This window comes from Drosophila subobscura, chromosome U, assembly GCF_008121235.1.
Source record: "Drosophila subobscura isolate 14011-0131.10 chromosome U, UCBerk_Dsub_1.0, whole genome shotgun sequence".
Lineage (NCBI taxonomy): Eukaryota > Metazoa > Arthropoda > Insecta > Diptera > Drosophilidae > Drosophila > Drosophila subobscura.
This window is the reverse complement of record NC_048534.1, coordinates 7707438-7728595: the sequence shown is the minus strand read 5'-3', so window position 1 is coordinate 7728595 and position 21158 is coordinate 7707438. Positions and strand designations below refer to the sequence as shown.

Here is a 21158-nt window from a genome sequence, read left to right as displayed (position 1 = left end):
ATTTTCTAACGGATTGTACTCATATATTTCCTTTGACCATGGTTTTTATTGTTTTGCGCATGGTATGCAAACGGTGACAACATTTGCCATGTGCAAACAAATACTAGGAACTAATTCTAAGAAATACTACAAAAATCTAAAAAATACTCAAATATACCACAAAATACGCAAGGTGTGTGACATCAAACTCAGGTTTTGCCTGAGGTCCGGTCCCACACGTAAATATGTATTTGCGTGGGTGTGGGTGGCTGAACTTCTATAGATTGTGTTTTAGTTCATAAACTTGACCTGCCGCCACATGGGGATGGTGGGTGGTGGGAAAACAATGAAGTAAACAAATAAAAGCTGTTATATGTATGTTATGGATTATTATTATTCCTTTTTGTATACAGATTTTAGACAGCTTTATTCTAAATGTTATGCAAAGTATGCAAACGATTTGAATTTTGCTGTCTATTGGACCACATATTAATCGTGCACCTGTTATTTTTTTTAAATGCATCTTTGTTAGTTTAGCTTTTTATCATAAAGGTACAAATGTACATATATCTGACTGAGTACCTAGTATAACAGTTGAGTCGCGTTTCAGGGCGACTCAACGTTCCTTCTCGTTTCCAATGAATTTATGATGGACAATTACCATTTACAAAACATCTCGGAGAGGCAAAATAGCTTCAAATGAAAACCAACTATGGTTAAAAGTCAAACAAAAACCCACCCAAGATCATTTTGTAACTCTAAAAATAAAAGAACATATTTATCTCTATTATTTATATTCGATTTGTTCCATTTATTAAATATTGATCGTTTTTATTTAATTGGTACATTTGTTGGTTGCTGACTTTACTCTATGAGAAAGCGCGCTTCTTAAAATTAGGCTCGTTCTCTCTCACTTTTTATATAGTGTAACATATTAGATTTTCGACTAATTGAGTATATATGTATGTATGTACACACATCCATACATACATATGTATGTAGGCATAAAAACATGTGTATATTTTCTATAAATGTTATATGTACGCTTGTAAAAAGTTATTGTAGCAAAAGGCATAGAGGAATTAACCTAAATACATGGATACAAAAAATATGGAGGCATGTATTATCAGTTTTTGGTTAGTTTATATTGTATGTATGTGCATATGGCGTTGAAGTCTGTTTGGATAGCAGGAGCAGGAAGCGATTACGAACACATACAAAATAATTTATATACAGTTGTGCATAAATAGAGTACATTATAATACATGTAAATGCTAAAAAAAATAATAATAGATTTCCTTTAATCAAAAATTAATGAATAATTAAACCATTTTAAAAAGTTAACAACAATTTTGGGTGGGGCGGCCCTTTACAAAGTTATACATTTCCTGACAGCTGGCACTTGCGTTCGTTATATGGGGATATGTGCAATACATACGCACGACATATCGTATTCATACATATATTTTCTGTACATATAACTATAAAAAGATTGTCAGTCTGGCGCGTGAAACCCTGGTTCTAGTTCTGGTTCTGGACTGCACTACTGCAGCATCAGGGCATTTAAATTACGCTGCAATATCGTATCTTTGACCGAATTGAACACAACATTGATGTTGCGCGTATCTATGGCAGTTGTGAAGTGATGGTAGATCCGACTGGTGCTGCTGCTGCGTCGAACACTCATGAACATTTGCAGTATGAAGTTTTGGACGTCCAGAAGTGAGTGCGGATTGCCATTAAATTGCGGATAGTACCAGCGTATATCAGTCTCTGGATTGCGTACTTTCTGTTCGAGCAAATCCGTTTTGTTCAGAAATAATATTATTGAAATGCCTTTGAATGTGTTGTTGTTGACAATGGTATCGAATATGTTCTTTGATTCCTCAAGGCGATTGGTTTTTCTATGGAAAAATAATTTACTTTTATCTGCTGTTCGGTTAATGTTTTGTTCGACTGATATTCACCTGTCTTCTGCAAGCACCTGGTCGAACTCTGAGCTAGACACAAGGAATATAATTGATGTGACGGATGTATCGAAGCATTTAGTCCACTTCTGGCGCTGCGTCCGTTGCCCACCCACATCGACAAACACAAATGGAATGTTCTGCAATTCACAACGTGAGTAAATGGCAACTTAAGGAAAGGCAAGGCTCGCAGATGTCTCACCTGTACTTTAACACAAAACTCGTAGACACCCTTGGTTGCCTTGCGACAGTGCAAAATATCTTTGTTCGTGGGCACATAATCCGGTTTGGCCAGCCGCTCGATTTCGTCTAGGAAATAGCACACGGAGTCGCTCTACAAAAGGCATAAATAAAAAGAATCAATAAAGATAATACTCAGATATTATAGAAGCTTACAATTTGAAATTCACGCCGTCTTTCGTAGGCTCTCCTAATGCCGCGATCCTGCCACAGGCGGCGTATAAGCGGTGCACATTCCATGAATCTGTGTGCCTCTATTGCATTGCATTCCATTAATTTGGCATAATTGGCATCCTGTTCGCGGCCATCGTTACCCCACGAGATGTCCAGTTTTTCCCGAGCGTCCAGCAGTACTTGCATTCCTTAAAAAATATATTTATTGTTATTATATTTATATTTATTTATATATTTACGCACCTCTTATAACGTTTTGGTATATCACATATTGGTATTCGCGCAGCAGCTCGGAATCAAAGTTGACGCCGTGTATGATTCGCATTTGCTTGAGGAACGTGGACTTGCCCGACTCCCCAGCACCCAATAGCAGCAGTTTCACCTGGAATAAGATTACTTATTACTTCGGCCGACAATGGAAATAATTTAAGTCCCGACAACAACAAAAGCCACAAGACGATTGAGCTAATTGAATGGCTTTTGTGTGTGTTTAACTTTGTTGATGACTGGATCAAGTGATGCAACAACAAAAAACGCAGAGCCAATCCCCGCGGTATACGCGCAACAACGAAAAGTGAAAACTTGGTTGACGAATTTTTATTTGTTTTTTTTTTTACTGCTGCCAGAGTGCTAATTAAAATACCAAACAGTAGAGGGAAGTTCCCGGTCCATCAAGTCCAAGTGAAGCTTACCTGGCGCCGAAACGTATGTTTCTCCTTCTCCAAAAACTTATCAATCTCTTTGGATTTGTAGCGCTGTTCGAGCTCTTCGGGAGTGCTGCGCAAGCGCACCAGATAGGTGAGAAAGTTGCCGCAACATCGTAGGCAGGCAAAGCGGGAGGTTTGCAATCGACTGCCCTGGCGTCGCAGTCGTTCCGCATTATCCGATATCAGTCCGCCCGCAGGCGTTGTGGCTCCGGCTCCTGCTCCTGCCCTCGACTGGTGCTCTTCCATAAGATGGGTCAGAGTGCCTGTGCGGGTATCGTTGTTGCTGTTATCGCTGATGCTGTTGTTGATACCGCCTGCGTGTGTTAACGTGGTCAATGTAATTCTGGACATGGCTAGCCAACGCCTGACGTGCACACTTTCTACACACACACGGACGCGCTAGACACTCACACATGCAGACAGCTGCTGCAGCTGAACGTTTAGTTGTTGTTGATTGCCTCCCTTATAGTATGTGTTTTGGTAATTGTTCTTATTGTTGCTGTACACTCTAAAATTAGAATCGCTAATTCGCTGCGAGATTATTGGTTTGGTCACAACGTCGCCATCTCCAAAACATAACTTGACCACGACCCCAAACCAACCGTCGCGGCAATGTTTGCACTTTTTATTTTGTATATTAGCATTGCAAGACTTCTCCGGAAAAAGAAGAGTCGACACACTCGTGAACTACCGCACTCCACCAGTTTACATGGTTTACTGCTACGACGGGGGTGATTACTAATAATTGAATCAATTAGTTTATTATTTCACGTCGCGTATCGCTAAATTTGTAAATAAATTCGCATTTTCATGACATATGACAGGGTTGCAGTGTGACCGCGGAATTATCGATAAAATATACCGTGAGGGCCTCGAAAATATACAGAAATATACTTTTTCATTTTCAAAATATACCGTGAATCTAAAATTATTTTCCTCGATTTTGATGTTCAATTTAATATTACCAGCTGGTTAGGGCTCTCAGCTTTAAAAATGCAATTTTACTCATATCATCATTCAATTCTCCGAAGGATTTGCTGATTTTATGATACATTATTTTATACATTATACTTATATACAACATTATTTTGATATACTTAACATTATAAATCCATTTAGTCAACTGTGATCAGCGATCTTCTCTTTTTCAACATAGAAATCGGACAGTCTACATTTCTGCAGGCATGGTATGTTAGGATTCTGTGAATATTATCTAATTACAAAAGCCATCCTTTATTTTGCGTTTTATTTTCTGGGCATTTTTTTTAATACCTCTGGGAATTTAATTCTCCTTCCTTTATGTATTGCCTTTTAAATTAATTTTTTAATTCTCGCCGCTTTATGCCTATTTTTAATGTAGTAGTCGTTTTTTAAAGTTTGAGTGGCGAACACTTTTACCAAATGTTCTAGGAGTACATATCTATGATAAGCGCATTGATTTGCAGCGTTGAATTTGTATCGTTTCTAATGCATTGCTCATCAATATTTTTAACAAAATTGTTCGAATGCGTAACCATCTGATCACTTGGAAGTTTGTACTCAATAATGTTTTTCCCAACTTGAAGCACAGTTTTTTGGCAGGTGGTGGACTCAATATTTAGTTCGCCAATAATGTTTGCAATGTTTTCTTCAGGGCAGAAAGCTCAGCAATTTTATCAATTGGGTGTCTTCCTTTTCCGTTTGATAGAAAATAAACCACGCAGTTTAGGTAAAATGTTGAAATGGTTTTCCCCATTCTTTGTTTTCGAATATTCCCCCAACATAAACTGAAGTACCTGGTCAATTCAGACTCATCGTCGTGCGACCATCCAATTTCGCTGTAGCGATTAAATACCAAAAAAAAAAAAGTATATTTTATCGATAATTCCGCGGTCGCACTGGCTGCCGTTGTTTACGTTTGTTTTCCTAGGTGTCCAGTTTGACAAATTTCGTTTATACATTAACATTACAGCTCCAAATGTTTATTAATAGTGGAAAAGCCTATTTGGTGTGTGCAGCTCGCTTTACCGGCAGCGGCATGCACAATTTGAAGAGATACACAGGTGAGTGGGGCAAGCACTTGACTGTTTTCCAGAGGTCACAAAGTTTAAAATCATTACGCACACACAATCATGCATACACGTACGGTCTATTGGTACGGTCAATAAAATTAAACCCCCCCAGATGCTATAGATTGAATTTAACTCACAGACAAAGTATGAGGTACATACATAGTATGTATAATGTATGCATGCGGCGTATGAATTTGATTTGAACTTTGTACCCTGGTCTACCAAACTGCGCAGTACTTCTAAGATATATAATAATATGTATGTATATAATACTTTCGAGCATTAACGATCCCTTCTGCTTATGTAGCCGTTCAACCCTTCCATACGAGCTCTATACTACAAAATTATGCCGCTGCTGCTGCACTTCCTCTCCCGATCAACGTGAATGCCGCTGAGACAACACGATTCTCACCACAGCGCTCTCGGGATATCTCGTGCACTGTTATGAATGCACAGGCACCGATCTCGACCATTGACATTACCACGGATAACAGCTACAGCGGCAACCTGGCCAGTTCCACCCAACAGGATCCCCATGTCCAGTCGTATGACTGCTTCGGCTCCATCAGCCTCAATTCGGTGATGCAGAGCAATGTGCCCACACCCTTTGGTGGCATGCACAAGTTCTCGCATCTCAACATGCCTGGTGGTCAATGGTCGCAGGAATATAAGTTTACATCGCAGAACCTACAAAGCTCCCATTACAGCGCTCTACGCGACAGCGCACGTGCTGATTGGGGCACCTACGATCAGAATGTAAACTTTGGCGCTACCACAGGTGAGCATCAGTTGTCGCATTTAAAGATTTACTAACTGCATTACAAACTAACTAGTTGTATATATTCGATCATGATCATCCAAACACAATCGATCGCATGCGCTGCTCATATTCTGTAGGACGTCGCAGTTATAGCACACACTCCGCGCCACCCACTTCCGAGTCCCCGGCGAGACCAGCAGCCATAGATGCCGCCCCAACGGAAGCCAAATTGAGTAAAAAGGATAAACTCAAGCAGGCATTCAAGGAGTATGGCACCACCATAATAGCTTTTCACGTAGGCATCTCGTTGATTTCCCTCGGAGGCTTCTATTTATTGGTGTCCAGGTAAGACCTGGGAAACACGCACCGCAATTCGCAATCATCTGCATTTGCATTTGCATGCCTCTAGTTTGTTCTCAAAGGCACCTAAAATCGCACCATCTAATGTACTTTTTACTTTTCTTTCAGTGGCATAAATTTGGTGCCCGTTCTGGAATTCCTTGGCATCACATCAGCAGCGATTGCGGAAAAGGTTGCCACTGGCAGCACCTTTGTGGTGGCCTATGCCGTTCACAAAGTCTTTGCACCTGCCCGAATAAGCATTACGTTGGGCTCCACACCATTTATTGTCCGCTTTCTGCGCTCAAAGGGATTCCTGAAGCCAAAACCTAAGAGCACCTAGTGCCATACGAAAATTACATATTTACATCCACAATATCATCAATTATACTTTATCCCTGCATGCAATGTGATCTTTATTCGCAGAATAAATAAATTCGAAAGAAAGAAAACCAAATAGTTGTCCACTTAAGTCTCTTTAAAAGGTGTTCCAAGGGATTCCTTGAAGACCCCCAGCACTTATGGTTTCCTCCTGCATGGCGCAGACATTTTTACGAATTCAATTTTACCCCTTTAATCTGGAAAATTCGAATTGATATTTAGATATGTATTTTTACCTTTTTTCAATTATATTTTTTGCTCATTTTTTTGTTGTTTCTTTTGTTTGGCATATTTATAGAAAAAATAGTTACAAAACTTTAGCTTTCTCCTCCATTCCATCGGGGTTTATATACTGCCTAGACTATAATTATATTGGTATTAAGTAAACAATAATTGTAATAGTTATACAATATTAAGTTAAGGCTTATCAGTTAGACGAAAAAGATGCTGGAAGAACCAAAATTAACAGTTTCCCAATGTGTGTTCAATGCTCTCCCTTCAACTACTACTGATCCTGATCCTGATTCAGATCCTGATCCTGACATTCCTGATTGGCTAAACTTCTCCTCCTCCATCACTGTTTTGTACGCTCTTTAAAGCTTAAACAACTAATTGTAATTGTACATTCCCCCACGTTCAGTAGCCGTCGACAGCTTCCTCGTTGATTTGTGCCTCGAGTTTCTCCTCAGCTTTGGCCTTGCGTCGCTCTATCCATGGCATGAAACTCCACAGGCTGGCTCCAGCAAGCAGCGTTAGTCCCAGGGCGTGGAAGAGCGGATTGAAATCGTTAACGGCCTCGGACCAGAGGGTGCACAAAGGCGGTCCCACCAGCTGCAGGATGCCGTTCACAAAAAGACTGATGCCGTAGGACGATGTGATGCGTTCTGTGCCCAGCATGTCTGCCATTATGACTGCAGTGATTCCCACATAGATCCCGGAGGCGAGGCCAAACAGAGCGCACCAAAAGCACACCGAGCTGTAGGAGTAGGCGAATGGCAGTAGCGTGAGGGAGAGGCCAGATATGGACAAGCCTCCCACAAAGTACCAGGTCTTGGGTATGAAGCCCATGTCCGAAAGCGCCGAGCCGCCAATGCGGCCAATCAAATCCGTTGCCGACACAACAGAGAGCAGGTAGGCCGCCAGCGATTTATTGAAGCCCCTGGCAGCGCCAAAACTGGGCAGCAAAATGATGAAGTTTGTGTAACTGATGGCATTCGTCGAATTGGAGATTAATATGACCAAGTACATGGGATCTTTGAGCAGGCTGAGGTCGAAGAACTTGGACCGCTGGGAGGACTCCGTCTTGCCCTTTGTGTTGTCTGTGGCCTGGGCTCCGTCTTGGCCAGTTGCGGCGCCTGATGATCCGCTGCTGCCCACCGAGCGCAGCGACAAATGCGATGAGAATTCCTTTGGCTGAAAGGACAACGTGCTGCCGTGATACGGTGTACTGATGTACAAGAAGCTGCTGGTCGATGGCGAACGCTTCGACAGTCGCGACCTCGACATGTTCCTTAGAGTGAGCTTCGAACTGGAGCGACCCTCGGGCACGGCGTACAGCGATGACTGGGAATTCAGTTGGCCCGGCGTGAATGTCTGATTCCTTTGGGGCAGCCTCACCGGCGTACTGATCTTCCTCGTGCGTGGCTGGAACTCATCGCCGGGCTTTGCGTAGCTCTGGACAACGGCCTCCGAGGCACTTCTCACAAACTGCTGCTTGTCATCGTCCGGCAAATACAGAGGCGATGGTGGCGAATTGTACGGCAACAGCTGCTTATCACTCTGCTCGTGATTGGCTGCCGTTTCATCGACATTCTCGAACTTCATTACTATTCCAATGTCTTCCTCCTCGGGTATGTCGTCCAATGCCTGGCGGGCACGTGGCACTCGCACCATGTGCTGTTCCACTGGCTCATAGAACAGGGCAGCCACAAAAACGTTCAGCGTGATGCCGCCCATTATCAAGCAGGCGCCGTGGTAGCCGTAAGTCTCCAGCAGCCAGCGCAGCAGTGGCGGCAGAATGATGCTTCCCAGTGCACTGCCCGAAATGCACAGACCATTGGCCAGTCCGCGCAGTTTCACAAAGTAAGACGTCACAATGTACACTGTGGGCGGAAAGGATAGCCCAGCGCCAATGCCCACAAGTACACCATAGCTGAAACGTTAAGAAGTTTATCAGTTTTCGGAATTGAAATGGTTTTCGATTGGCTCACCTGATGTACAAATACTCCACTGACGATGCCCAGAAAGAGAGTATCATGCCCAGCGATGCTGAGGCGCCGCCCAGCAAGGTCACCGTCCGATATGAGTACTTCACAGACAGAATACTCGATACGGGACCTGAAATAAGCAATCAGAGCGTGAAAATTGAAACCTTTTCAGGCTGGTGACTTGCTTGAAGACTCACCCAACGAACTGTAGAGAAAGTAACATATTGCTGGGATCCATGAGGCCTTTGTCGTCGTCGCATTGAACTCCTCTACGAACTCAACGAAGAGCACACCGAAGCTCTTGATTGTGCCAGGAATGAGTATGTTGGTCAGGCAGGAACCAAACAGCACTAGCCAACCCCAGCCACCGTCGGGCGGCACCAGATCGTACTCCTCGCTGTCATCCTTCTTGTTGAGTAAGCTAACTGTGTGGGCAATCGAACAGATGGTGAAAAGATAATTAATAAAAACAAAATCAATGCGTTCCATGCGTGTCTCTTTCAATCATTCTTTGACTATCGATTATCTTTGAAAGTAAAAACTGAATTGATTTCGTATCTGGCCTCCAACTACGCTATCTTGCTGCCCTTTCTTGGCTTTCGTTATCTGTCCTTGATAATGCTAACGCCACCATAAATCAAAATACAATGATGGCTCATTATTTGGAAGGTCTTCCCCTTGTTTTTGCTTGCAGAATCGATCGATTGAACAGATTGAAAGCATGTGTGCTCCATAAATACCATCAGTAACGTTTTGATCCTCTAGTAATGTTTGTATATAGGCATTTATCTGACGATGACGACCAGGAATACATATTTACAAATCTCTGCGGGCTTTATAGAAAAAGATCGATGACTGTAATCGATCAAAATCGATAATAAATCGAATTCTGATCAACATATGACAGACTTAGCAGTCCCTACAAGCAATCATTACACTTATTATTAAACGTATGCTTATATCCTTAAGGTTTTCTATTTTCTTAATGATTGATGGCTGCCCTGTGATTGATTTTGTATTTTGTTTGTGTAGTTTACTGACCTTTTTTATTACTATTTTCATTTTTGGCTCCATTTAACTTATGATCTTTGTTGTTTGAGTTTTGTGTGCTTATAACTTTTTCCTTATGCATGGTCTGTAATGTAAGAAGAGAAAGAACAGATGAAGGAAGCTTAAGAACATGCGTAGATCGTGTTTTAAATTGTTTTTTTCGGTTATTACAAGGTGATAGCATTGAGATCCAGTAGTAATTGTGAACATGTTGTAGGGAATGGCTTAGGAGTGGAATTCTTAAAGTTCAAAATAAATATTTATCCGAAATCTATTGAGATTGGTTTATGATCTGTATGGCTCCATAATTTCCTCAGACTACTAGTGAAAGTTGCAAAACAATGACACCTCGCGGTGTGAAGGTCGATCCACAGCTCCCAGGTGTGATTCTTCGCAAGTCTGGACTTGTTGAATAAATAGGAATTACAGATGATGTACGTAAGTACATACATATGTACTTTAAAATACATCCTCTACTCGTGATTCATCATCACTCCACTTTGAAACGCCGCAGAGGGTTGTTTGCCCCGTCGCATTGAAGGCCATTTCCTGATCTGCTTACGCAGAAAGTAAATGAAAATAAATTTTTGTTGGCACTGTAACAGTTTCAAATTCAATTGACTCTCCTCTAATTGAAACGCGCTGGAAGCAATTACGCGAGTTTCCAGTTAAGTGAGCGCGAGGTCTAGTTTCTAGAATTTGATTCTTGTATCGCTGGGACGCTATCCAATTGCGATCATTGAAGGAAAGGGTAGGGGTTTCTTTTTAGCGGATCAATCTTACTGTATTGTTGATTGTGCGCCAGACGAAAGAAAACACACACAAACAATAAACAAGTTTTAGCATGACAGACTTTTGCGAATTATTAGCAAGAAATCTGTGCGACGTTTTGCACTGCGTATTGGCCCAAAGCCGCTTCAATATCTGAATACGTATATATGTATATGTATATATTTTTTATACATTTACTGACTAAGTGCCGGGCATAAAAGTTCTGACGCATACGAAGCATCTCACAACGTCCTCCTCCGTTTTTTATCAATTGCCAACGTGAGAGGCGCACCATCTGGGAGGAATCGATTGCATTCAATTTGAATGGCAATGCATAGTTTATGCGCTCCCATTTTGCACCTGCACACGTGTTCCAGTTATGCGCTCTTCTAATTTTCGAAACAAATTATAAGCAAAATAAACGCCGCGGCACGAACCGTCCCGCCTCACCCGTTGTGTCCAAAATCTGTTGCCAACGACTGATAATAGCTACAAAGTCCGCATTCCTGCGCCACATGCAAGATTCTTTTGCGATTTCCTTATGCGGTGTAAACCGCTTTCCTTCTCGGAACAGACACAATAACACCCGCAGAAACACAAACAGTGGGAAGATAAGATTCGGCGTCCGTCCTGATTGAGTTTGACGATAGTTCGGATCACGCTAGTCGGATAGGCGGGGCAGCCCCTACGGGAATTTCCCGTCTCAATCTAGTTCTTGGAAAAATCTCATTTAATAACGTTTAAAGAGCACACAAAACGATTTTGTTGAGACAGGTCAGAAGTGTTTTGGGTTCTACGAAGCATTTCTTAAGCCAAGTGCAGGTAGCGACCCACGCGTCACAGACGAAGTCTCCCAGACACGATGACGACGCGATGATTCGGCATAACCTTTTGTCCGATTTGTCACCAAGCAGTCACAACTCAAACAAAGGGAACAAAGTGCGCCTTTGTGGCCAGAAGCAGCTGTTTGTTATCGAAAGCATTTGCGAAGCTTTGACAAGGCAAGGAATATCCATTTCATATGCGCCGAGTGCATTGGCCCCCGTCTCTCACGATCAAGAGCATTATATGTTTACAAATGTATAGTCTATGTATAAATATTTTCACTAGAAATTGGAGATAAAGCATCCAGGCAGAACATGATTTGCATGAATGTTTCGCTGTTGTCCGGTCGCAAGAGAATTGAAACATTTAGCACAGATGGCCGAAAAGGAAAGTTCATTTGTTCGGCTGCAATTCACGGCTCAGTGATAATCAGCATAACCCACACACAGCGGGCAGGCAGGTAGGCGTCTGGCTACGTGATAATAAACTGGCGACAAATCAGGCGGCTATTAATTCCCCCCATCGAAGTACAGTTCAACTCAATGTACCAAAAACAATAAATGGACATGTGAGCAACATTGACCCACATTGGCATTCAGTTTAGAGTGGAAAGCAAAATAAAAATAAAGAGCACAAACAAGTAATTTTTTACTGCGATAGCAGCACAACGCATAAAGCACAAACAAAACTGCCTTCGCACAGCCGCAGAGCAACAGCACACCACACCAACAATGGAGCACAGCACGCCCGACTAACGTTCGGAAAGGGCGTATCGGGGCCTGGCCTGCAAGTACCAGCAACAAACACGATTTACTGGGTGTCCACGAGGGGCAGGAAGGGCGTTCCGTTGCTTCACGGAACGAAAAGGAACTCGTCTTGCCACTAGAACGTCCAAAAGCGAAAAAGCAAAGGCAAAAACGCGTTGTTCCACGATTGCCCTGTTGTTATTGTGGTTCAACGCCCTTGAGGCTGCGACTCACTTGCCGCCAAACAAGTCGAATGAACGATGGGAACGGGGCGATGGGAAGGGTGGCTGGGATGTTCTGGGGCAAGGTAATGGTTTTCCGTTTTTGTTTTTGTTGCTGTTTCTGTGTATGAGTATGCGTCAGCTGTTCCAAGGTATTAATTGATACCTACATATATATATACATACACACACGCACATACATACATATCTATATAATATATGTGCCTTGAGATGTTCTTTTCAGTGTGCCTGTTGAGAAAAAAGGTGGCTCATTGCCCACTCACCTTAAATTTAACTGTTTAGCTAATGTAAATTCGCCTTGGAGAGGGTTGTCAACACCCGAACATACACACATGTACATACAAACATAAACTGACGAGACGCACGTTTTTTTCCTTTATTTTGAATTGAATTGGGTTGGTTGGTTTTGGCGTTTTTTGTTGTTATTGGTGTCGGCTGTTACATGACACAACAGTCATTCGGCTCAGTGTTGCTTATTAATGGCGGCAATTTGTTTTCGATTTTGCGTAGAAACGTATATTTACAAAAATATTACACTATGTACACAATTCTATACTTATATTTGTTCAAAATATATACAAAAACAAAACGCGAAAAACGAAATACCCGTCCGTCGATTTCACGCGCACCACGCCATCAGTGTGGCCGTTAATCGCTACCGCGAAATTGGATGGTCGCGCGACGATGAATATTGAAGAGGTACTGTGTGTTGCCAATTTAGCCATTTTCCAACTAGATCTAGCGTTTTTCAATTGCCAAGTGCGGGATAAACTGTAAACTAGCGGGTAGCGGAAATTATAGCTCCATACAGGATATTTTTGCGTTATTTTTGCTTTTTTAAAACATCTGCCATCTTCAATTATTTGTATGCTATACTTAAGTACTTTGTAGTATTGTTTTCTTTTGAACGGCAAAAATAAGATCGATAAGTCGAAAGAGCATTTAATTGAAACGAAATAGCGTTTATTTCTAGCTTTTTTCAAAGGCAAGTTTAGCTTCTTTATGACCCGAAGAGTGTGCAGCACTTCAGTTCGATGTTGGGGCTGTCGATATTTTTATATTCGGGGTTTCTGTCGATATTTGTTGATGAGTCTTGCTATCGATGATTGCTGATAAGGGCGGGCAATGTTCTTATAATTTAAACAATATGATGCTTAGTTTAAAGTGTGGTCGTGTGTAAGAGTTTAACAAAGTACATATATAGTAGATGGATTGTACTTTTAAGAAATTAAAGGTAAGGCAAGGACCATTTTGCATTAATGCTGGAATTTAGGGGATCATTAAAGGACTTAATGTTCCTCAAGAAAAGCCAGGCTTTCCTTGAGTTTGGCTTTTGATTAAGTACATCGATCTTGTGGGCGTAAGCGTTTCTTTTCGCAACCTCTTCTCTTGAGGTTTCGGTAAATAGAAGAAAAGATACTGACCGTTGAAGTGAGAATATGATATTTATTCCTATTCCATATTCCATAACAAGCAGTTAATTCTTAATTGAAAATAAGTAAATAAATAAATTATATTTACCATATATTTTCCATATTCCAATATTCATATATTTTATTTGTTTGATATTTAGTTTTTATTAGTTGTCTCATTAGTTGTTCAAATTCCCTTCGCAAAGGAAAAGAGCTTTCAAAACTCCCTTAACGAGCAAAAGAGCTTTCATGGTGCTAAATTTGTACCAAAAATGAAGGTGTCGGCAACAGGTAAATACGTCACAAAAATTCCAGTGGCGCCAGGTAGTTACACGGCGATTTTTATACCCGGTACTCGAAGAGTAAATAGAGTATATTGTATTTGTGCGAATAACGGTTGTATGTAACGCACAGAAGGAAACGTTTCCGACCCCATAAAGTATATATATATTCTTGATCAGCACCAATGGACGAGTCTGTCTGTCCGTCCGTCCGTCCGTCCGTCCGTCCGTCAGTCCTGATGAGCGCCTAGTACTCAGAGACCATAAAAGCTAGAGCCACCAAATTTTGCATCCAGACTTCTGTATCCAGTAACTAAAATTAATTACGGTTTAATAGCATCCAGCTTTTGACACAGTGAAAAAACATGGAAACCAGTTACCTTCTACTGACTTCTGTTCGCCTGGTACTTGGTCGGAACATTTTCCAGTTTTCGGCCATTTCAGTGAAGCAATTTCAAAAGTTCACAGTGGCGTCCCAACACAGATCGGCCAATTCTCGAACTACGTTATTTTAGTTCCAGAAATAACCGTCTTCATCGCGTGAGCGCCACTGTGCAAAGAGGTGACTGTCAAAATTTGACAAAAATAACAGGAGAGATTTGTTTTGTTGTTTTCTCCATTATTTGTAGTCCGTCCAGGATGTGCCACGCCCCCTCGTGATCGGCACAATGTCCTGGATCCTTTGCGACCAGTTCGGGTGCAAGGACATTAAGGATAATGCCATTTTCACGTTGTTTTTTCTTTTTAATCTCTACAAGGCTATGGCTCAGCTGTTTCCTGTCGAAAAAGGACATGTCACGCCTCCTCGGGATCGGGAAAATGTCCCGGATCACTTCGGGTGCTAGGACATTAAGGATAATGCCATTTGAATATTGTTTTTCTATATAATCCCCTTCAACGCTATAACTCGGCTGTTTCCTGTCGGATCAGGACATGCCATGCCTCCTGGCGAAGGTACGAGTCTCCTGTATCGCTTGAGTCCATCAAGGACCACAAGGACTGCAGGATATGGCTGTCCTACGCTATTTTGTAATTGGGAACTTTTCAGCCTGAAAGTATGCGATACTTTTGAGAACAAAAGCAGCCCCCAAAAGATACTTCAGTTTATTGGCCTCTGCCCCTGACACGTCTCTGCCGCTGCCTCTGCCACGACTCTGCTCTGACTCTGCCCTGACTCTGCCCTGACTCTGCCCTGACTCTGCCCTGACTCTGCCCTGACTCTGCCCTGACTCTGCCCTGACTCTGCCCTGACTCTGCCCTGACTCTGCCCTGACTCTGCAGTGTGTGTTTCTAGGGGAGGGTGGCGAGCTAAAGGAGCGTGTTGGCGTGAGCAGTGTTGTTGATGTAGATGACAGATGAAAAAAAAATGTAAAATTTGACAAATAACCGCTAAGTTGCAGATGTAGTACTGAGTGCCGGGTATAAAAGTTGTGACGCGTAAGAAGCGTCTCACACGTCCCTTCTCGTTTTTAAAAATTTCGAGGTTTTTCATTGGTTGAAAGTTGATAAGCCATTTTTGAGTATTTATTTCAAAGTACAGGGCGGGAATGAATGTGAATAGGAAGAAACAACTAACTTAACTTAAGCCCGTGATGGCTGAAGATCTTAAGATTTACTTCCTATTAAATTCCATTCCCGCCAAGTACTTTGAAATTCTATATCGAAAATAAATACTTTTTCCGACTTTTCAACTTTCAACCAATGAAAAACCTCAAAATTTTCGAAAAACGCCATCATGCTCTATTTTTTTCGAAGAAAAGGTGAGGTTCGCTTAAAATATCGACAATATTTTATGAAACATCTGTAGGACATTTTTTCAGCCAAGAGAGGATTAGGTCAGCGGAGATGGGATTAGGTCAGCAAAGAGAGCAAGAGACTCTCTACTCTCTCTCCTCATTTTTGAGGCTCAATATGAGCACAGAAATCCCACAGAAATATACCAAAAATAATATAAGTTCACACTTACATATATTCGACAACCCTAAAAGACTCCTATTATTGCACCTACACGCCACCTATGGTTCGAAGCGGAAAAATGATGTGGAATAGTATCCAACTACGTGCGGAACAGTTAACCAACGAGATCCGAATTTCAGTTTGAGGAATACCCAAGAAATCATTTTGCGAGTGATTTCAACCTCAATTTTGTTCACAAACAAAAATGTGAGGTTTAGGTTAAGCTGACCAGCCCCTTCCCGCAAACTCGTGAGACGAACTATGCCAAATTCAATAAAATATAAAAAACAGAAAAAGCGCAAGCGGCCTTTCATTTACTTATAATAAATAGAGCGGGCCTTAAGAACCCGTGTGAGCTCTGGCAGTTGTCTCTGTCGCCAGTGGAGGTTTACCTGGGCGACGTCAAAAGCTCGCCGTACACTGCGTGTGTTTAGCATCTTGAATTTTTTGTGGCTGTCGATGAACGTTTTTAATGCCCTGTAGTCCTGAGGACTACTTATGTGCTGAGTTATCTGCAGGAGCAACGCAGCTAGGTCGCGGTAGTTCGATTCGAAACTGCAAAACGATTGAAAAGATTTAAATGATTAAAACTGTATTAATCTCTTACGATTTCGTCAGCAAAGAAAAATTATTAATGAAATAATCTTTGGCCAAGGTGAATCCAATGTCACTACGTACAATGGCTCCGAATGCTAAAGAAATGTCCTGTTTGCGTATCGACGAATTCCCATCGAAAATCATATGAAGATATCGCCGAGCTACACACACTATCTGGGTGCATCCAAGTGCCTGAAGTATCAATCGTCGCTCACTGGCCACCGTGGCGTTCCCATATCGTTGCCATAAAAAGTTCCAGTCATCCTCATCGCCTTGGCGTAGTGCTGCGCAATAGACCACCATTCGAAGGTTTCGAGGCACGGGATTTACCAGATCTGGATCGCTTGAAATAAGCCAGCGATGGTAATACTGCACAGCACGTTGAACGCAGTCTGAAAGAGCCAATCGACATGCCCATTGATTGATCAATGTCTTGTGAGCAATATGACGAGAACTTGACTCTGTTTCCATTCCACCAAGATAAACGTAAATCGGTCCCAACAAATCATTCATAAATCGCTGTGGCTAAGGCAGCTGAAAATTTAATGCTTTATCTTAATTGTCCTGCGTCTAGCTAATTACTAAACTTTAAAATTAGTGGTTTGGCTATTAAAATAATAACAAATAAAAGATGCAAACCCTTCAAAAAATCAATAATTTCTTTAGAACTGTTAAGAAGTTATTCTATGCTCGTCAAATATAATCAACTAATCATGGTCACACTATGCAAACTGAATATCAAAAGAATTCATACCTGAAACAGCGCAAAGTCTGAGGTTTGTTTAATGATCCGGTAGATGGCCGACAAGTGATCCAAGGCCGCGTGCCACGGCATATAGGCATGCTCCTGCTTGATATATTTGAGCAGATCTAAGGAAAGTTTGTAGCATAAGTGACCATTCCAGGACAAAGCCAGAGCATCAATAATGAGCTGGGCACGGTTCATGGTATGAATACACCGGAAATCTTCACCCTGTAAGGTTTTAATTATGAGTTTCCAGTTGCTGGTGTCATAGCTGACCCGGAAAGGTGCAGTTAGTTGAAGGTTAAGGATAAGCCATTGATTCTCTTCAGCACGGAGTGGCGATCGAATCTCGTGAGGAATGCTTTTACCTTTGCTGTCGCATTGCAACCAAACTTGTGGTTCTGTGGCTGTAAAATTGGTCATGCTCCCAAAAGTATAGCTTATTGGGACAAACCAACACTCCTTAGAAGGGAAATTGTCCCTGTCCATGCCTTGTAGGAGAAACCTTCTCTGATTGATTGAGATTGTGTTTCTTGCATAGTCGCGTTGTACTGTGATCAGTGGGTAGCCAGCTTGCAGCGTCCAAGTGTCCATGATCGTTCGCACTTCCAGTTGCTCGGGCAAACTGCCAATTTCATGTGCAGCATCCGAAAGGGAACGCCAAAGATCATTTTGATCTGCGTTGCTGAAAGCGTGCCGCTTCAGATAGCAGTTAAGTCCATGGCGGAAGGTTGTGTCGCCGATAAACATGTGCATCATACGAATGATGACCGCACCCTTGCGATAGGTAATGGGATCAAACTGCTCGGCAAACTGACTAGCACGGCTCACCGACTGGGAAATGGCACGTGTGCTATGGTACGCATCGGAGTTAAGTACGACCAAAATGTTATCCAGCGACTCCTCTGCATAAGCGTGCCACTTGCTGCACAGCTTTTGCATTCCCAAAGTGGCTACATAGGTGGCGAAGCCCTCATTGAGCCAGAGATCATTCCACCACTTCATTGTGACCAGATTCCCGAACCATTGATGGGCTAGCTCATGGGCAACGATGTTCGCCACACGCTGCTTGTCCACCTCAGAGGAGGCTTCTGGCGCATAGAACAGCGCCGCCTCGCGGTACGTGATGAGACCCCAATTTTCCATTGCTCCAGCGCTAAAGTCGGGCACTGCAAGCTGGTCTACCTTGGGCAGAGGATAGTCTATGTCGAACATTCGTTCGTAATAGGCCAATAGCCGTGGAGCGATCTCCGCAGCATATTTGCACTGCCCAATGGCCGAAGCTCGGGCCCAGGTGGTAAACTTCGCAACACTTAAGCCATTTCGAGACGTTATCCTCGCAAAATCGTTGACGCTATAGCAAACCAAATACGAGGACAAGGGCAACGTTTGCTCAAATATCGTCCACAGCCAGTTCCTGCGCCCAGACCTGTCATCGTAATCGTAATCGTAATCGTTATTGAAGAGCAAAATATATTTAACAACGTACATGGGAAACTTCTTCGTGATGGGCATATTACTCAGAGCAACGTATTTCCTGGGATGTCCTAGAGTAATATTAAATGTAGCCTTGAATGCCGGCTCATCGAAGCAGGGAAATGCGGCACGAGCATAAGCGGGTTCAAACTGTGTCACAGATAAATATCTATAAAAGTAAGGGGTAGAACATGAACCAATCTGGTTAATCTTAAAGCTAATTCCCACCTTGTTCTATTGCTGTTCTGATCCTTGTATGAGCTGGCATAATAGCCAGACATACCAGCCCCAAAATCGGCAGAGAACTGCATGTGCAGCACATAAACGTGTCTCCGTTCCAGTACCTTGCACAGCCTCAGTATATAATAATCATATTTCGAGTTGCGTTCCACAGTTTTTACACCTATCTTCGACTTATTGCCATCCTCATCCAAGTAATACATATGCGTTCGACTTGAGTTCAGTTGAAGGCGCGAGCCAGCATGCAAAGTTATATTATTTGTGGGCTGCAACACACGTAACTCGATTTCCACTTCACCGGAAAAACATGGGCGATCTACACTTTCTAAGTGCGTTAAAATACGCAAATTGTAATGCTTCGGCTGCAAAGCTTGAGGCAGACGGTAGTGATCATAGCTTGCTTGGCCTAATGTCGAAATAATCAAGAGAAACCAAAGAAGCAAACACATTTCAGTACAAAGCTTGTTACAATATGACTTCAAATCTATTTTTTGGAACAATTTCTCATGGCCAGTTACTCAGTTTTTTCCCAAAGTTTTGTAGTAAAGAGCTAGAATCAATCTCGACTTAGGGGAAAGGCAATTGTCTTATATTTTCCATTGATAGCATGAAGCTCATAGTGCATGTTTTGTGTGACGGTTACCGTGGCGTTTGATTCCGGATTTTTTAGCAAGAAATCGACCTGCACGTTCACACAATTAAAAGTCCAGTGCGGTGGCAGCGGCAGTCTAGTCACCAGCTCAAAGCACTGTGCCAGCTTGGCTGTCCACACAGAAACCGAATCGAAACTCAAGCCTTCCCGATGGTACAGCCTGACAATTTCCTTGAAATTTCGAAAGGTGCTCATAGTTATGACAGCTGTTGGCTTATCGCCGATATAGCGTTGCGGGAAATCCAGTACTATCACGGGCGAACCAGGCTTCATGTGATCAAAACGCTTCTCTGTGTCCCCTTCCTCGTACTCCGCTATGTGTATGGTCTCTATGTTCATGCGGTGTATGAGCTTGAGCGATCTCAAGTAATTTGGATGTTGGTGCAGGCGTTCGTCCATTGGTTTTAAAAGAGTCTTAATCCTTTGTATCACCTCCTCACGTATCGATTCTTCCACAAGCACGCTGGCGATCAGACCACTGCCAATCGGGTGCATCATATCCTTCGCAATAGCGTTGGCCACCTGGTTTATATCTCCAGTTGAAAATAGTATCATTAGCTGGGGAAGCATCCACATCTTATGGCTACCGTCATCAGGATATCTATGTACATGTCGTTTCAGCAGGCACTTATAGATGTCATCGTCCATGCAGTGAGCCGGCCTCTGACGATCGATGGCCTTAGCATCACCCTCATCGACAGCCTTTGATTTATTGAAACTCTCGGGATTGCTCATTTTCCTTCACTTCGAATTTTGATATGTGCTTTCAGTGCTAAGCCGTTTGACGGTTAAGTAAGCAGCTTCTTAGTTAAGCATTTAATAAGATGAGTGTGACAAGAAGGGAGACTGGCTGAAGATACAAAAATAAACAAATCAATTGTACATTTTCTTTTTAGCTTCACATTTGCTGACTCCGACATGATTGTGCAACAGTTATTACATATGTATGTATTTTAGTGCACATCACGAGCAACAACAAAACATATATGTATATGTACATATATGTACAACAACCATTTACCCTCAGGTTCCTTTCGTGCGTTACTTTCGTTTTCCTACTGTCTTAATCAAGTGTCGTTGCATGCAAGCAAATACACCGGCAGCCCTTGCAAGCACGAAGTGCACATGTATGTACTTACCTATGTATGTATGTACATATGTACATATGTGCGTAGCTGTTTAATTGCGGCTCTCAGCTTATCCCGTTTCGTACGCGCGTTACGCTTTGTGCTGCTCTTCCCGCTACGAACGCTGCTGCTGCTAAAAATGCTGCAAACGACATTCCAGTGATCACGGAACAATACAGGGTGTCTTTTTAAAATGTTGAAATCAACGGAATTTTGCGAGAAGGTGAAACGGC

General features: G+C 42.4%; 5 protein-coding genes across 9 annotated transcripts; 1 reads left to right on the top strand and 4 right to left on the bottom strand.

Annotated features, from left to right (window-relative positions):
- Positions 1-769: 769 nt before the first annotated feature.
- LOC117902108 (guanine nucleotide-binding protein subunit alpha homolog) lies at positions 770-3841 on the bottom strand. Its single transcript, XM_034813216.1, has 6 exons — positions 3053-3841; positions 2604-2742; positions 2343-2548; positions 2149-2280; positions 1947-2086; positions 770-1883 (listed from the first exon to the last, which is right to left on the bottom strand). Exons 1-6 carry the CDS (start codon positions 3416-3418, stop codon positions 1523-1525), a joined length of 1344 nt encoding a protein of 447 aa, XP_034669107.1. The 5' UTR covers positions 3419-3841; the 3' UTR covers positions 770-1522.
- A 1110-nt stretch (positions 3842-4951) lies between these two features.
- LOC117902111 lies at positions 4952-6674 on the top strand. 2 transcript variants are annotated; one of them, XM_034813222.1, is made up of 4 exons: positions 4952-5109; positions 5426-5896; positions 6016-6223; positions 6347-6674. In XM_034813222.1, exons 1-4 carry the CDS (start codon positions 5025-5027, stop codon positions 6558-6560), a joined length of 978 nt encoding a protein of 325 aa, XP_034669113.1. In that variant the 5' UTR covers positions 4952-5024; the 3' UTR covers positions 6561-6674. The 2 variants fall into 2 exon arrangements, with proteins under 2 accessions (XP_034669113.1, XP_034669114.1); XM_034813223.1 differs by lacking the exon at positions 6016-6223 and having other exon boundaries at positions 6347-6482.
- Positions 6675-6823: 149 nt separating this feature from the next.
- On the bottom strand, positions 6824-13086 carry LOC117902107 (monocarboxylate transporter 13). The gene is made up of 5 exons (XM_034813215.1): positions 12703-13086; positions 9847-9940; positions 9003-9230; positions 8809-8935; positions 6824-8750 (listed from the first exon to the last, which is right to left on the bottom strand). The coding sequence occupies exons 2-5, from the start codon at positions 9935-9937 to the stop codon at positions 7235-7237; spliced, it is 1962 nt and encodes a 653-aa protein (XP_034669106.1). The 5' UTR covers positions 9938-9940; positions 12703-13086; the 3' UTR covers positions 6824-7234.
- A 3315-nt stretch (positions 13087-16401) lies between these two features.
- Positions 16402-19683, bottom strand: LOC117902105 (aminopeptidase N-like). Of its 4 annotated transcripts, none has more exons than XM_034813210.1 (5): positions 19135-19683; positions 18920-19075; positions 17440-18859; positions 16696-17210; positions 16402-16643 (listed from the first exon to the last, which is right to left on the bottom strand). In XM_034813210.1, the coding sequence occupies exons 1-5, from the start codon at positions 19593-19595 to the stop codon at positions 16403-16405; spliced, it is 2793 nt and encodes a 930-aa protein (XP_034669101.1). In that variant the 5' UTR covers positions 19596-19683; the 3' UTR covers position 16402. The 4 variants fall into 4 exon arrangements, with proteins under 4 accessions (XP_034669101.1, XP_034669102.1, XP_034669103.1 ...); XM_034813211.1 differs by having other exon boundaries at positions 16696-17204; XM_034813212.1 differs by lacking the exon at positions 16402-16643 and having other exon boundaries at positions 17083-17219; positions 19135-19682.
- Positions 19684-19687: 4 nt separating this feature from the next.
- On the bottom strand, positions 19688-20548 carry LOC117902112. The gene has a single exon (XM_034813224.1). The coding sequence runs from the start codon at positions 20531-20533 to the stop codon at positions 19703-19705; it is 831 nt and encodes a 276-aa protein (XP_034669115.1). The 5' UTR covers positions 20534-20548; the 3' UTR covers positions 19688-19702.
- Between the last annotated feature and the right edge of the window lie 610 nt (positions 20549-21158).

Bases quoted from the DNA above. Each gene is read 5' to 3' on its own strand.
- LOC117902105 (XM_034813210.1), bottom strand. From the start codon at position 19,595: ATGTGTTTGCTTCTTTGGTTTCTCTTGATTATTTCGACATTAGGCCAA. The intron at 19,076-19,134 runs GTGGGAATTAGC...TTACTTTTATAG, and splicing joins CAGAACAGCAATAGAACAAG to ATATTTATCTGTGACACAGT. The intron at 17,211-17,439 runs GTATGAATTCTT...CAGCTGCCTTAG, and splicing joins CAGACTTTGCGCTGTTTCAG to CCACAGCGATTTATGAATGA.
- LOC117902112 (XM_034813224.1), bottom strand. From the start codon at position 20,533: ATGAGCAATCCCGAGAGTTTCAATAAATCAAAGGCTGTCGATGAGGGT.
- LOC117902111 (XM_034813222.1), top strand. From the start codon at position 5,025: ATGTTTATTAATAGTGGAAAAGCCTATTTGGTGTGTGCAGCTCGCTTT. The intron at 5,110-5,425 runs GTGAGTGGGGCA...CTGCTTATGTAG, and splicing joins CAATTTGAAGAGATACACAG to CCGTTCAACCCTTCCATACG. The intron at 5,897-6,015 runs GTGAGCATCAGT...CATATTCTGTAG, and splicing joins AAACTTTGGCGCTACCACAG to GACGTCGCAGTTATAGCACA.
- LOC117902108 (XM_034813216.1), bottom strand. From the start codon at position 3,418: ATGTCCAGAATTACATTGACCACGTTAACACACGCAGGCGGTATCAAC. The intron at 2,549-2,603 runs GTGCGTAAATAT...ATATTTTTTAAG, and splicing joins ATACCAAAACGTTATAAGAG to GAATGCAAGTACTGCTGGAC. The intron at 1,884-1,946 runs GTGAATATCAGT...ATTTTTCCATAG, and splicing joins CAGGTGCTTGCAGAAGACAG to AAAAACCAATCGCCTTGAGG.
- LOC117902107 (XM_034813215.1), bottom strand. From the start codon at position 9,937: ATGCATAAGGAAAAAGTTATAAGCACACAAAACTCAAACAACAAAGAT. The intron at 8,936-9,002 runs GTGAGTCTTCAA...TGCTTATTTCAG, and splicing joins CTTTCTCTACAGTTCGTTGG to GTCCCGTATCGAGTATTCTG. The intron at 8,751-8,808 runs GTGAGCCAATCG...TTAACGTTTCAG, and splicing joins GTGGAGTATTTGTACATCAG to CTATGGTGTACTTGTGGGCA.